This window comes from Xiphophorus couchianus, chromosome 9 (genome assembly GCF_001444195.1).
Source record: "Xiphophorus couchianus chromosome 9, X_couchianus-1.0, whole genome shotgun sequence".
Taxonomy (NCBI): Eukaryota; Metazoa; Chordata; class Actinopteri; order Cyprinodontiformes; family Poeciliidae; genus Xiphophorus; species Xiphophorus couchianus.
Window position 1 is genome coordinate 81,372 of NC_040236.1, and position 14,251 is coordinate 95,622.

The window sequence follows — 14,251 nt, forward strand, 5'->3', positions numbered from 1 at the left end:
ACTTATCGCTCGCCGCCGCCCTCATCTGACCTTTCTGCTGCTTTGAATGACATCTGGATATTCGGAGGAATAATCGCAGGCGGTAAACGCTTCGATGGCGAGCGAGATACGGCGCACAATGAGTCTGAAGGGCGAGAGGAGAGAGAGGCGTTGGGGGAGCTCTGGGGAGGCCCGGAGCGCCGGTCCGGTTCCAGCTAGAGAACCAGAACCTCCCTATCGCCAAGAGAACCAGAGAGAAGAACTTTCTCTTCATGACATCACTGCAGTCAGAACCTGGTCCTGGTTCCAGTTAGAGAGCGTCAGGCTTCTCCTATAGATGGTGGACCAGAACCAAGTGGACCAGAACCGGGCTGCAGATAAACCTGGAGCCATGAAGGGGGAGGCAGACAGGTGAGGAAGGTTATTCGTCACCATGGAGACTCACCGGTGTAGACGAAGCGTCCCGGCGCTCCTTTGCAGAACTGTTTGGACTTATAGGACAGCGTGACCTCCACGACCCCGGGGATGTGCCGGGGCGGAGTCTGGACCCGGATGGCGTGGGGCGTGATGAGCTGCATGGAGAACCGAGGAGAACCAGGTCATCATCATCATCATCATCATCATCATCCCAAACCGGTTCTGGAGTCAGAACCAACCCAACCATGTAGAACCTTGCAGAACTCTTCTTCTGCCCCTAAAACTTTCTGGGGTTCTGCAGAAAGGCTAGTTTGGTATATAGATTATGATGCACTTTTAGGATAGGCAATTATGCACTGTAAAAACACAATCACTGCAGGGTTGGGATTAGTTCTAGAACCTGTAGAACCGGCCCCCTTCCCCTCCAGGTCTGCTGAAATCAGAACCACCAACTGGGTCAGGTTGTTACACATGTCAGGAACCAGCTTGAGGATCCACATATCTACCCAGAACCATGAAAGGTTCTGCTCTGGTGTGGTTCTGGTTCGGCCGGATCTGTTCCGCTCAATGGATTCTCATGTAGAATCGGGTTCTGGGTTCTCTGGCCCACACATCTGGGTCCAGTAACTGGATCATCAGCAGAACTCTGGAGAACTGGACTGAACCTTTATGGTTCTGGTGAGTTGGACCAGCGACAAGTCTAGATGTTGCTGGACCAGTTCTGCAGAATGAAAGAAGCAGGAGGTTCCCTCCAATCTGAGTTAGCGCCGCTGATCAAAGCGTGTGATGATGATGATGATGATGATGACGATGGCTCGAGCAGCGTTGGTCCAAATCACTGGTTCTAGTTCTGATCTAGAGTAAACTTCACATGATTTCACCAGCTGGGATTTAAAACCTGGAAAATGAAACAGGAAAACTTCCGGTTGGATGTTCCGGTTGGATGAACGTTTGCGACCCGCATTCCGCAGAAGGTAGACCCTAACCCTTGACCCTTTAATGGCTACTGCTCAGTTAAAAACTAAAACAAGTTAAAGAGTTTTCAGAGGAACCCAGTCACTGAGCAGAACCAGAACCAGTGGAACAGATCCGGAGCAGAGTTACGGAAAGACCCGACCGGACCAGAACCGGACATGGAAATGGCCCTGACCTCGCTCCAGACCAGCATGGTGCCGAAGACGACCTGCAGGCCGTCGAAGAAATTGTCTCCGATGAGGATGACGGTGGCGCCGCCGGTGGTCCAGCCCTCGCTCGGACTGATGGCCTTGATGCACGGCGTGGCTGCTTGGAGACACACACACACACACAACGACAGCGTCACTATGTGACCTCTGACCTCTCCACGCCAACATGGGCGCTGACCGGCGGGTGGTCCAGACAGAGTCTCTTTACAGCGCAGGTCCGATCTATGGCGGTGCGTTCAGAAAAACGTGTTTTAATTCAGTTTCCAGCTACGAGGAAGCTGAGAGGTCAGAGGTCAAAGATGAAGGCGGCCGAGCGACAAACGAACCAACATTTCCAAGTAAGTCGCCGCTCCAAGTTCATCAACAAATCTGGATGAAAGCCGGAAAACCTCAATGGGCGAAAGAAACGCTGCAGCTGCTGCAGCGGAGCGCGGCGCATTCAGGGGCCGCAGACAAAAGGACAAAAGGAGGGGGGAGGGGGGTAGAAACAGGCGGGGGGGGGGGGGGGGGGGTAGAAACAGGCTGGGGGGGGGCAGGCGGTTTGCTGGCAGTTTATCTCTGAGCTCCAGCAGACGGAGCAGCAGCAGATGTTGGAGCTTTATCGCCTCTGAAAACATCCCAGCCTGGAGACAATGGGGCCCCAGGGCCCCCACTATGGGCGCCACGGGGCCCCTACGGACCGCTACAAGGCTGAGGGGACCCTACGGGGCTATGGGGTACTTACAGGATGAAACTGGATCACAGGGCCCGTACGCCACACTATGGGGCAGCGGGGCCCTACAGGATGGTACAGGACCCCTACGGGACACTGTGGGGCCGTTTGGACCCTACGGGACGCAGCCGGGTCGGATCTGCTGGTTCTGACGGACGGCTTACCTTCGGACGGGTCCAGGCGCCGGGCGCGGCGGCCATGTTTGGAGTTGTTGTGGACGAACATGTTGTCGGAGACGGCCAGGACGTGTCCGTCCACGTTGACCGTCGTGGACACCACCACCTGGGGACAGGCAGGTTCAGGGGGCGGGCCTTAATGGACCCGACCAGAACACTTGGCGCCGGGCACTCACCTGGAACCGCCGCATGTCCCGCGGGTTCCCAGCGTTTTTCAGGCAGTTCTGGTTGCACTTCAGGAAGAACTTCAGGAAGAACCTGGAGGGAAACAACACAAGGGTTGGATCAGTTCTGGATTGGTTCTGGTTTCATTAGATTAGAACCTCATCTGATGAACCGGGTCAGAACTGCCAAGCTGAGCAGCTGGTCTGAAACCGGCCAGTAATTATCCAAACTCTTTTTGCTGCTGAATTATTCGATAAATGAACTGAAATTCAGATATTTATAGTTTTTAATCTTCAGGTTCTCCATAAATGTTTTTCTATCTGTTCATCTTTCCAGAGTTTTTCTCATCATTCATGGAACTTCTTTAGGAATGTGGATGCTGACATTAGCGTTAGCTGCTACAGGTTAGCATTCAGATGCTAATTTAGGCTAGCATTGCGTTGCTGATAGGCTAACTGCTTTTAGCCTCCAAAGTCATGTTGATAAAAGAAAATGATGTTTGATAAAGTAAGAATCTGCAGAAAACACCAAAAACTAGTAATATGAATAAAAACCAAGACGTGCACGATTTCAGCTACATTCATATTCTCACCCACTTATCCCTCTGGGGTCATGAGGGTGCTGCCTATCTCCAGAGGTCAAAGGTCAAGAGGCCTTTGACCTCTTGAGAGGTCAGTGGGAGGAAGCCACTGAACATGCTAACTCCATGCAGAACGACGCGGGTTGCTAGCCGATGTAGCTGTGCGTCAGATTACGGTCGTACCAGGAACACGTGAATACAAAGGTTCCAGCTCAGGACCACTGTAGGCTTAAAAAAGAAATGTATTCTGTTCAAACCCTTAAAATCTGTGTAGTTAATTGATCAAAAATGAACAGGTTTAAGCTCGATCAGAACTGGGTCAGAACCACCATGGCTGCCTGCAAAGAACTGGCAGTAATGTACAAATTTTAAATAACTTACACAATTTATTTAAAATAGTTTATTATCCATTACAGCGTGATTAAACAATCCACTAACAAACTGTATTAATAAACATTGGTCTCTGCAGTCGGTGAGAAATAATATTGATCATGTAATGAGGCAGAATACTGATGAAAACTGTTGCTTGATTGATAAACTAATATTGAAACTCACAGCTGTTAACTTGAAGGTTGTGTTTATGTGACAGGGCCACATAAACCGCTACGACGGGCCACAGTCGGCCCCCGGGCCTTGAGTTTGACTCAGTTTGATAAAACGTCATAGTTTAATAATAACAGAGTGAATTTATTGCTGATCAACAATCAGCAAACTATGATTTTATATTTGTTTTATTTTGACAGTCAGAATGTGATAGGAAGTGGCCACGCCCCTGTCTGCTGCTGATGGAGCCGCCGTGATGAAGATGGCCGCCTGATTTACGCCTAGCAGCAGAGGGGCATAGATATGAGGGGCGGGGGGTATCTGGATGGATGGCGGCCATAATGCCTCCGCCGTGTGATCTGTGCTCATCCGTCTCTTCCTGTTTAATCGCCACATTATGACCATAATAATCCAGTCTTACGACAGACATGTCACATTAACCAGGGAATAACCTCGGGAGGCTCCGCCCCCTGCAGCAAGGCATGCTGGGAAACCTGGAGGAGCAGGTTCTACACCCGGAGCAACAGAGCCGCAGGTCAGGAGGTCAGAGGTCAGGTTTGCCTGCGACGGAGGGCTAACGGATTCACCAGCATCCTTCTCTGGTTATTGAACTGCTTTATGTACAGATGAACTGTTCGATTGAAGAACTGTTCAATTGAAGAACTGTTCAATTGAAGAACTGTTCTGAGGCTCAGATTCATTGAAACATGATGAAAAATACGATGTTCCTGCAGAATCTCAGGTAATATTTCATGATGACGTCATAAAGCAGAAACGACCTTCGGTCTGCTCCGGCCAAATGAAGCGCATTAGTCAGCTTTACTGGTTTAACCTCTAGTGTGAACTGGTTTCATTGGTTTGGCTTCAGCTGCTTGCCTCGTCGCTGCAGCGTTTGCTCCCTTCAATTGTTGTTTCTGATAATAACTGTAACTTTAGTAAACGAACTAAACTCTAGTCCAGACCGACTTCTCGTCACTTTACGGACCGAAGCCGTTTAAATCTCCACATCAGTGAATCTTGGCGCCGTTTCTCCTGATGTTACTTCAGGTTAACGTCATTATTTCAGGTCAGCACCGTGATTCTTCTCCAGGCCAGCAGGTGGCGGTAATGAACCTGATGTGCTGCAGGCCCGACATGCTGCTGTGAGGAACGCCAGAGCTGACGACAGCTGGACCTTTAGAGAGGATCCTGGGATGCGTTCAGGTTCAGTCGTTCATCTCAAAGCTCCTGATAATCTGATAAATCTCCCTTAATTGTCACCAATCTGACCTGGGGCTCCGTGTCTCCTGACCTCTGACCCCAATGCAGATGACAGAGTTCCTGAAAATGCTGTGAACACAGATTTTCCTCCTGATTGTCTTGAATCTTGTGTGAAACTAGAACACCAGACCTGGTTGTGTTTCTGTGAACCAAGCCTCGCTGAGACAGTGTGTGTGTGTGTGTGTGTGTGTGTGTGTGTGTGTGCAGGGGTGTGTGTGTGTGTGTATCGACTGAAAGCTGATCTGCTGCTCTGGAGGCTCTACTGCCCTTTATGGCAGCGAACAGAATAACACGGTGCTCCATTCAGACGATGCCGAGTCCTTCAGAGAGCTGGCATGGATCGATACGGATTGGATTAAAACGCAGCTGGAGACAGAGGCTCACACACACACTGACACACACAGATTCACAGCGACCCGCTTCTGAACATCAGAACCGTGCAGCTGCTCGGGTTCAGTTGGAGCCAGAATCTCCTGGTGTGGTTCTGAATCGACCCGTTGAAGGAGAATGGATCCTGGGCTCCTGCTTGGACAGATTGTGCAGCAACCCTGGCTGCATCAGCAGATCACCTAGATGGATCCTGGACCGGTCCGGAAGCGTGATCCGCTTCAGGTTTTACTGAATACACAGGACCAGAACCACCACTCAAGTCCACCTCTCTGCAGCAAACAGGAAGGGCGGGACGGACCTCTGTCAGTCTCAGACCTTATTTAGAAATGGGACCATTGCACTCCAGAAGTGAAGGGGGCGCTATTTCCTATATTATCCACGGTCTCCCGTCTTTATTTTCTTTAAAATCTGTGATATATTTTCACCTTTAGGAAGGATTTTCACTCTCAGCATTTATTTGAACTTTTCTCTTTTATTTACTTCAGTGCAGCTCACAGTTTTTAACAGATTCTGTAGCTTTCTGTGAACTTCTAAATCTGCTCCTTAGTGGCATCTTTTCGGGCCTGATACTGCCTCTAGTGGCGTGGGGTGGTAACACAGCTAATATAATTACATTACTAAATCAGAATAGCACAAAATCTTTATTATTTATTAGATTATATTTGTCCATTATTTATAAAATGGAAAAATATAATGTTTTAGAAGATCATTTATCTTTTACGGTTCCAGTAATGTTGAAATTAATATTAAATAATAAATAAATAAATGCTGAGAGTGAAAATCCTTCCTAAAGGTAAAAATATATCACAGATTTTAAAAAAAATAAAAACGGGAGACCGTGGATAATATAGGAAATAGCGCCCCCTTCACTTCCGGAGTGCAATGGTCCCATTTCTAAATAAGGTCTGAGACTGACAGAGGTCCGTCCCGCCCTTCCTGTTTGCTGCAGAGAAGTCCTTCTCCTTCCACTGGCACCGAAACCTTTGGGCCATCCAAAACCCTGATGGACGTCCCAGCGACTCCAACTGAACTGGGGTTTTCTTTTGCGTTGCTGCACTACCTGAGATCTTGTGTGATTTTGTAGCGTCAGTGATTCATTAGGACAGCTAATATTAACAAGTTAGCTTCAAGCAATTACTAGCTAATGCTATCAGCAGGTTAGCTACTGGAACGTTAGCTTCCAGCCACTGTTAGCCCTCCATCTGAAGCCTGTCGTCTCCTCAGTGGTTCCCCAGCCTTCAGCTCAGGCCCCTTTCCTCCCAGTTTGTGGAGCGTGTTGGGGTTGCACTCCCCCAGTTTGGAACAAAGACTTCCGTTCAAATCCCAACAGCTCCTCCAGTGCAGCAGGAGGCGCTCTAGGCTGCAGCTTCTCTCTCTGAAGCTGACTGCAGTCTGCAGAGTGGAAAACAAGAATCTGAAGAAGTTCTGTGTTTATATGATCAGATTCAGTTCTGCGTGGCTGTTGGTGTGTTTGAGATCTGCTCATCGAAGCTTTAATAATCAAGCAGCTTATATTAATATTATTTTTGTTGTAAAACCAGGAAGGACCAGAAGCTTAAAGCTGAACCAGAACCAGAAGCCTCTGACCCCCATGATGTCACCCAACCACACCCAGTTCACTATGGGAAGCAATTACACGGAGCTCCGATTACACACACACACACACACACACACACTGCCAGCCTGTCTCTCCCTGGAGTCTCTCACTTATTATGTTAGCCCAGAAAGAGAAAGCAACAGAAAAGAAAATCAATATTTCAACAAGAGTATTTTTAAAGCTGAAGCGCCGCTGCCTCACACTGCGCCGCCCGGCAGGCGGCCCGCCGCCACACGTTTAGCAGCTGACCGCCTGGAGAGCCCCGACCGGCACTCCGCCGCCGCCGCCGCCGCCGCAGACTCATCTTACGGCTGAGAAAACCCAGAAGGAGGCGCGGCAAGCGGGGAGGCCGCCGCGGTAACAAGCGGCTCGCCGCCCCGCCGTCACTTCTCATCTGCCGCTGCTAACGAGCGAAGCGTGGAGGATCGGGGCGCCAAGCGGCGCCGAGACAGAAGCAGGCAGAGAGCAGATAAAGCGGCCTGAAGGCGGCTGGCGGGGAGGAAGAGGAGAGGAGGAAGAGGCCGCGGCGCCTCATTAGGAGGAAAGTCTAATATTGACTCTCTGTGTTGTTGAAACGGCCTCTTCAAATAATTACTGAGTGGCTCTTCTGCTGCTAATTAGGATATGAAACAGCAGCAGCGTGTGATGATTCACAGCAGCAGCAGCAGCAGCAGCAGCAGCCTGTGTGTGTCTGGCCTTATTACAGCACATCAGCCAGCCGTGTGTGTGTGTGTGTGAGGGCTTGGCTACACACCATCAATAATTCACGAGCCAAGATGGCAATTACAGGACCATGTACAATCAGACTAAATATTTGATGAGGCACTAAAACAGTCCGAGGAACAGATCAGCCTCATGAACAGCCGCCGGCCTCTATTGTCACAACAGGGGGTCCCAAAACCGGGACCGCGCGCCCTGAACCGGGACCGCGCGCCCTGAACCGGGACCGCGCGCCCTGAACAGTAGCTCTCCATTGTTTCAGCCAATCACATTACCCGCTCTTGCCCTGAATAATACTGGTTTTCGGCTGGTTCTCTGCTGGACCGGTTCTGGTTCCTGCTGGTCGGTGAGAAACAGGAAGTGAACAGAACTCCTGATGGATTCAACCAGAACCACAGAACCTGATTTCCCAGACAGGATGCAGAGTGATGACATCACCGCCATCATCAGTCCAACATCTTTTCTGTAAACTGACCAGAGTCACTAAATGTTATTTCCTCAGCCTGGACCCACCATGTCACGGTTCCTCGTTGTAAAAGACTAACCGGGTTTGGGTCGGTTCTGGTTCTGTCTCTTTAAGTCTTTATAATTAACTTCATTATTGCTTTTTGTTCCCCCAAGTTGTTCCCCATTAACCCCCGCATCGCCACCCAGACGAGCTCAGCCCCAGGGGATGATGGGAGTCGTAGTGAGATGAGCAGACTGAACAGGCCCAGAACGGCCCGGAACGGTCCGGAAGCGACCCGGAGGAGCCTGGAAACACTCGGCTTCCTCGGAGCAAAGCTCAGCAACACGGCTACCCCGATAAATTAGCGATGACTTTAACAGGAACCTGAAATGTGTTCCATTAAATATGCAAATATAATTGGGGTCCTGAACCAGGACTCCAGCAGACCCCGGGACTCCTTCAAGGGAAAAGCAGCGTGGATCAGCGCCGGCCCGGTTTCACCGCCACACGCTTGGTGTCTTCTGTTTCAACAGTCGCTGCTGTTCAGCTGAAAAGAGACGTTAAGTTGTCAGGAAAGATGCCAAGCGATCAGAACTTGGTTCGGTTCTGGAACCTTCTGGGACGCCGCCAAGTTTTCAGAGCCAAGTCAACAGCTGAAGCCAATCAATGCAGCGCCTAAAGGCCTCTTTGAGGTCAGAAGTCAATTATTACAACCAGTTAAATTCCCTCCCAACTTCAGATTTTCACTGCAAACCAAAATGTGCCTCATTTCATTTATTATTTTATAATTCCAGGTTTCTGTTTAAGCTCTAATATCAGTGCTGTCAGGAAAAATCCTCGTAAGAGCCGTGTTGCAGGTTTTTTCACGGCGAAGCGAAGGATTTCTTTCCTCTCTGAGGAACAGAAGATCCTTCAGCTTCTCGTCTGATGAAATCCGTCTAAAGCCCCGCAGATCAACTCCAAACCGCCTGAAGGTAAAAACCCAAAAACCGACTCATTTCTTTCCTGAAAAGTTTGACATCTGAGACCTGAGAGATTTGGCCTCATGTCCATCATGGCCAAACATCCTGCAGCTGAACGCAGCGCCGCCTGAACGCAGCAGAACCTAAAAGCGCCTGAACGCAGCACCGCCTGAACGCAGCACTCGAACGCAGCGCCGCTCTTCCAGCTGCGGAGCTTCTTCATGAAGAGTCTGACTGCTGACGGCTCGGCGTCCGGCTTTATTGAACCAGAATTAGGGCAGAAGAAGAAGAGTTGCTGATTTGAATAAACGCCTGCGGCGCGGCCTCCGAGCATTTAGCTTCAATATCTCTTCATGCCACTTTAACCTTCCAGCTGCCGCCTGACGGAGGGAAGCAAAGCGCTGCTGAGCGGCAGCTAAACGCTTCCAGCCGCTTCAGACTCACTAATTAGCAGCAGGAAGCCGAGCTACTGATCGGACCGGACCGGTGTCGGGTTCTGCTCAACTCACCCTGAACCACTTCCTGCAGGAAGCAAAGACCCTGTTTTCTGTATTTGTCGAATTATGAGTGAAAAAATAAAACATTTGGACTAAAATCCATAAAGTTTCGGTTTCCTGGGAAGATGATCCATCATGAGCGGTTCTGGTACTAGTAGAACCAGAACCAGACCAGGAGGAACCGTTTATCAATCTGAACCATGAAGTGAATTTGATGAAAAACTGAACTTTAGAGTGAATAAGTGTAAAAGTTAAAAACATTCAGAACGGCCATTAAATCTTAAAGATGTATATAAAGCGCAGACAGAGCGGCTGATGAAGAGGAGGAATAATGATGCAAGCGTTACAAAGTAAATGTAATTTACTGGCTTTGAAGTTGACACTGAACGCATCGGAGGGAGAAGCCAAATTAAACCACAATTTAAAAGAAAAACAGCAAAAAAATCTGAGGGCTAAAAGGCAAAAACAGCCGCTCCGCTGCACCCGGTTCTGACCCAAAAGAGGAGTCCACGTCCAGAACGTTGGTTCTGGAAGAGGTCCAGCAGGTCCACAGCTGGTTCTGATGTCCAGAACTTCATGTCTAACAAGAAGAATAGGACGGGTTCCTCAGCAGAACAGGATGACCGGATCACCTCCGTTTATTTCAAACGGCTGGTCCGGTTCCGTTGGAGGTTCTGGTTCTGAGAGAGCTTAGAGGGGTCAAAGGCTTGGTGGTAAATCCCAAGGGGTTGAAGGGTCCAGACCCCCGAGTCCAGAATCCCCCTAGCCCCCAAAGAAAATATGAAGGAAACTTTTGAATTTAAACAATATCAATATAAAAAGACAATAGAAACAAAGAACGAAATAAATCTGCCTTTCATCTATTTTTTTTTTACCCCCCATTATTAGAACAATGGTTCAGTCCAAAACAGCAACAGAAGCTGAATGGTACTGGCTAGCTGTTAGCTGCTAGCTAGCTGTTAGCTGTGGCTCTGCTAGCTGTAGCTCTGCTAGCTGTTAGCTGCTAGCTAGCTGTTAGCTGTAGCTCTGCTAGCTGTTAGCTGCTAGCTAGCTGTTAGCTGTAGCTCTGCTAGCTGTTAGCTGCTAGCTAGCTGTAGCTCTGCTTGCTGTTTGCTGTTGCTCTGCTAGCTGTTAGCTGTAGCTCTGCTAGCTGTTAGCTGCTAGCTAGCTGTTAGCTGTGGCTCTGCTAGCTGTAGCTCTGCTAGCTGTTAGCTGCTAGCTAGCTGTTAGCTGTAGCTCTGCTAGCTGTTAGCTGCTAGCTAGCTGTTAGCTGTAGCTCTGCTAGCTGTAGCTCTGCTAGCTGTTAGCTGCTAGCTAGCTGTTAGCTGTAGCTCTGCTAGCTGTTAGCTGCAGCTCTGCTTGCTGTTTGCTGTTGCTCTGCTAGCTGTTAGCTGCTAGCTAGCTCTTAGCTGTGGCTCTGCAGCACAAACAATAAACCCTCCAGTAAGTAAAAACTTACAGCAAGACATGAAACACATTTTATTTCCTTTCTCTGCTCAATAAGAAGAAACACATGAACAAAAATCAGACTGCAGTTTATTTCATGACTTTGACTGAATCTTGATAAACTTCCCCGTTAAGCCTTAAATCAAAACTAGCTAAACTGATGCATTGCTTTCATAGACTTAGCTCTTTTTTACTAAATGTAGCAAATATCTAATCATATTTAGCTTTATTTAACTCTCATGTTAATAAGAAGAGTTTGAAACGGGAGGAGAGGCTGACAGCTCAGTGTGAAGGAGCTGAGAGCAGAGCAGATAGAAAAACAGACAGTTATGCCTTTATGTCTTACTATCTTCAACATTGAGCTTTAAAAAACACACAATAAAATCTGAATGTTTCTCCATAAAAACCCTGGAGCTTTGAACGTTAATTTAAAGTTATGATTCTTCCCAGATATTCACCTACCAGGAAGGGAAAACCAGAAAAGGGTTAGAAATAAAGCAACTTAACAAGTTATGATTTAAACAATGCATAGCTTGTATTGAGAGCCACTGCAATAAATCAATATTTATGAGGAATTTTATTAAACAGTTACGTATTAAACCTTAAATGTTTGTAAAGGTGTAGCAGTTTAGATCAGTGACTGAACCAAACTCAGATCCAAACATTTATATTTTAATTTAATTAGTGAGGAAAACAAGCATTACCACTAACTAGTCATTTTTGTTCCTGCAGCTTGAAGGCATTAAAAACTTGAAACATTTTATGTTACAAACATTTCACTGCAACTTGGCCGCCCCCCAAAATGGCTCCGAAGAAATTTCCATTTATTGTTCCCTGCAATAATGAGAGGGGATTTCCTCCCTTGGTCCAAGGTCACCCATCGTCCTCCAGAGGAGAACACCTCAGAGAACTGGCCAGACACCAGGTTAAAGGTCATGACCCTAAACCAAGATGGCTCCTTGGAACGGCTGAAAGCTTTGATCAGATTTAGAACAGAAAGAGCAGAGAAAAGAAACAGCCTAACACAAACTGGCTCCAGGTCAGAGGTCAGTTGGCCCCAGGTCAGAGGTCAGCTGGCCTGCTGCTGACTTCACAGCTGGGAACTTTAATTAGCTTTAACAAATCAATTCTCTCCAAAGGCATATTTCTGCTTTTCAAAATAAAAGCAGTGCTAATGTGCAGACCATAATAACCAGATCTGTCCAAACAGAACCAGAGTGTTAGAAACATCGTCCATCTCTCCTGACAGACGGCAATGAGGGAAAAAACAGAGCCTGAATCAGTGACCCCTGACCTCCAGCAGGTCAGCTGATCAGGTTGACCCTCTGAGCGCCTCGTCAACATCCATCCATCCATTTTCTGTTCTCCCTTTGTCCCTAATGGGGTCGGGAGGGTTGCTGGTGTCTATCTCCAGCTACGTTGCAGGCGAGAGGCGGGGTACACCCTGGACAGGTCGCCAGTCTGTCGCAGGGCAACACAAAGACATACAGGACAAACAACCATTCACACATACACTCACCCCTAGGGAGAATTTAGAGAGACCAATTAACCTAACAGTCATGTTTTTGGACTGTGGGAGGAAGCCGGAGAACCCGGAGAGAACCCACGCATGCACAGGGAGAACATGCAAACTCCATGCAGAAAGACCCCGGCCGGGAATCGAACCCAGGACCTTCTTGCTGCAAGGCAACAGTGCTACCAACTGCGCCACTGTGCAGCCCCCCTCGTCAACATCTCTAATCAAATTAGCGAGCAGCCAAAAATGAACACTTTTCATTAATTAAACAGGATCTTTCTAATTGCAAATTCAAATGTATTCGCTCTGAACAGAAGGTGTTCAGTAATATTTCAGGGAATTTGCATATTAAATGGCGGCCGCCCCGCATTATGGATGCAAATGTATGCGAGTTGTCTTTATCTTTAACTTGGGGGCCAGACGCTGCCTGAGCAGGTGAAAACGGTCCTGAGCGTTTCATTTAGCCCCACAAACGCAGCACCTGTGGAGCGCCCCGCCGCCGCGCCCGCCGCCGCGCCCGCCGCCGCGCCCGCCGCCGCGCCCGCCGCCGCGCCCGCCGCCGCACTCCTGGAGCGATGCTGGAAGTGTGGGACGGAACCAACTGATCCGAAAACTGCATCAGCCTGTGCCGGATAACGTTACATCTTACCTACAATCAGCTGGGAGTTTAACACCTTGATTTTGATTAATTACATAAATATTCTTTAAATAAAACCTGTACAAAGTTTTTTGTTGTTTTATTTGGCATACAGTAATTAAAGTGGAACCTTTGTATGCATTAGTTTCTGGTACGACTGTAAACCTGACGCGCAGCTAATCCACTAACAGCGGCGCTGGAGCGGCTTCTCTGTTCATTTCTGCTTCAAACCAATTGAATCCCGGAAAATACTGCAAAAAAGGAGTTAGCCTGTTAGCAAAGCTGTGCTAGCATGAAGCAGCATCTGAATGCTAACATGTAGCAGCTAATGCTAATGTTAACCTCCACATTTCAAAGGAACTCAATGAATGATCAGAAAAACTCTGGAAAGATGAACAGATAGAACAACTTTAATCTGATGAAGAACCTGAAGATTAAAATCTAGAAATATGATAGAAATCTTGAAATATCTCTGATGTTCAGCTCATTTATTCAGTAATTTAGCAGAAAGATTAAATGTTCTGGTTTGTTCCCGACCGGATCGTGTTTCTGCTGCTGTGAAGGTCAAAGGTCAGCAGCATCGGTACACAGCTGCATGGAACGACGTTTCCCAGGAGAACCGGCGAACATCCACTTCCTGCTCCGTAAATAGAGAACTCCATCGTCATCATCACCTTCATCATGTAAATACAAGCCAACACATTTCAGAGCAGCAGCAGGTTCTGGTTCCTCCAGTGGGAAAAGCAAACCCGATCACCATAGTTCTACGCTGTGTTACCACGGCGATGCGCAGACTATCATGGGATGTGTCAACAAAATAAAAGCGCAGGCAGAAAGCAGAGACAGAATCAAACCCACAGCATGAAGGTCAACTTAAATACGTGGTTTGGTGAGAGCTGAATCTGGCTAGGGGTTCAGGAGGCCAGGACCTCCTGAACCGGGTCAGAACCCCAGCAGCTCAGCTCAGGTAGGAAAACGTGGCAGAGGTGTTTAGGAGTCGGCTCACGCTGCGCGTCGACGCG

The 14,251-nt window shown here is 48.3% G+C and overlaps 1 protein-coding gene across 3 annotated transcripts in view; it reads right to left on the reverse strand.

The window, feature by feature from the left end:
• The window catches only part of LOC114150983 (transcription factor COE3-like), an 88,542-nt gene that overhangs the window by 27,237 nt on the left and 47,054 nt on the right, over positions 1-14,251 (reverse strand). For 2 of the 3 annotated variants that reach the window (XM_028027856.1, XM_028027854.1), the window contains exons 7-10: positions 2,645-2,726; positions 2,457-2,574; positions 1,547-1,680; positions 425-551 (exon numbers count right to left, since the gene is read on the reverse strand). In XM_028027856.1, coding sequence (XP_027883657.1) covers positions 425-551; positions 1,547-1,680; positions 2,457-2,574; positions 2,645-2,726 — 461 coding nt within the window. The remainder of the gene's footprint in view (positions 1-424; positions 552-1,546; positions 1,681-2,456; positions 2,575-2,644; positions 2,727-14,251) is intronic. The other variant, XM_028027855.1, reaches the window with a different exon arrangement.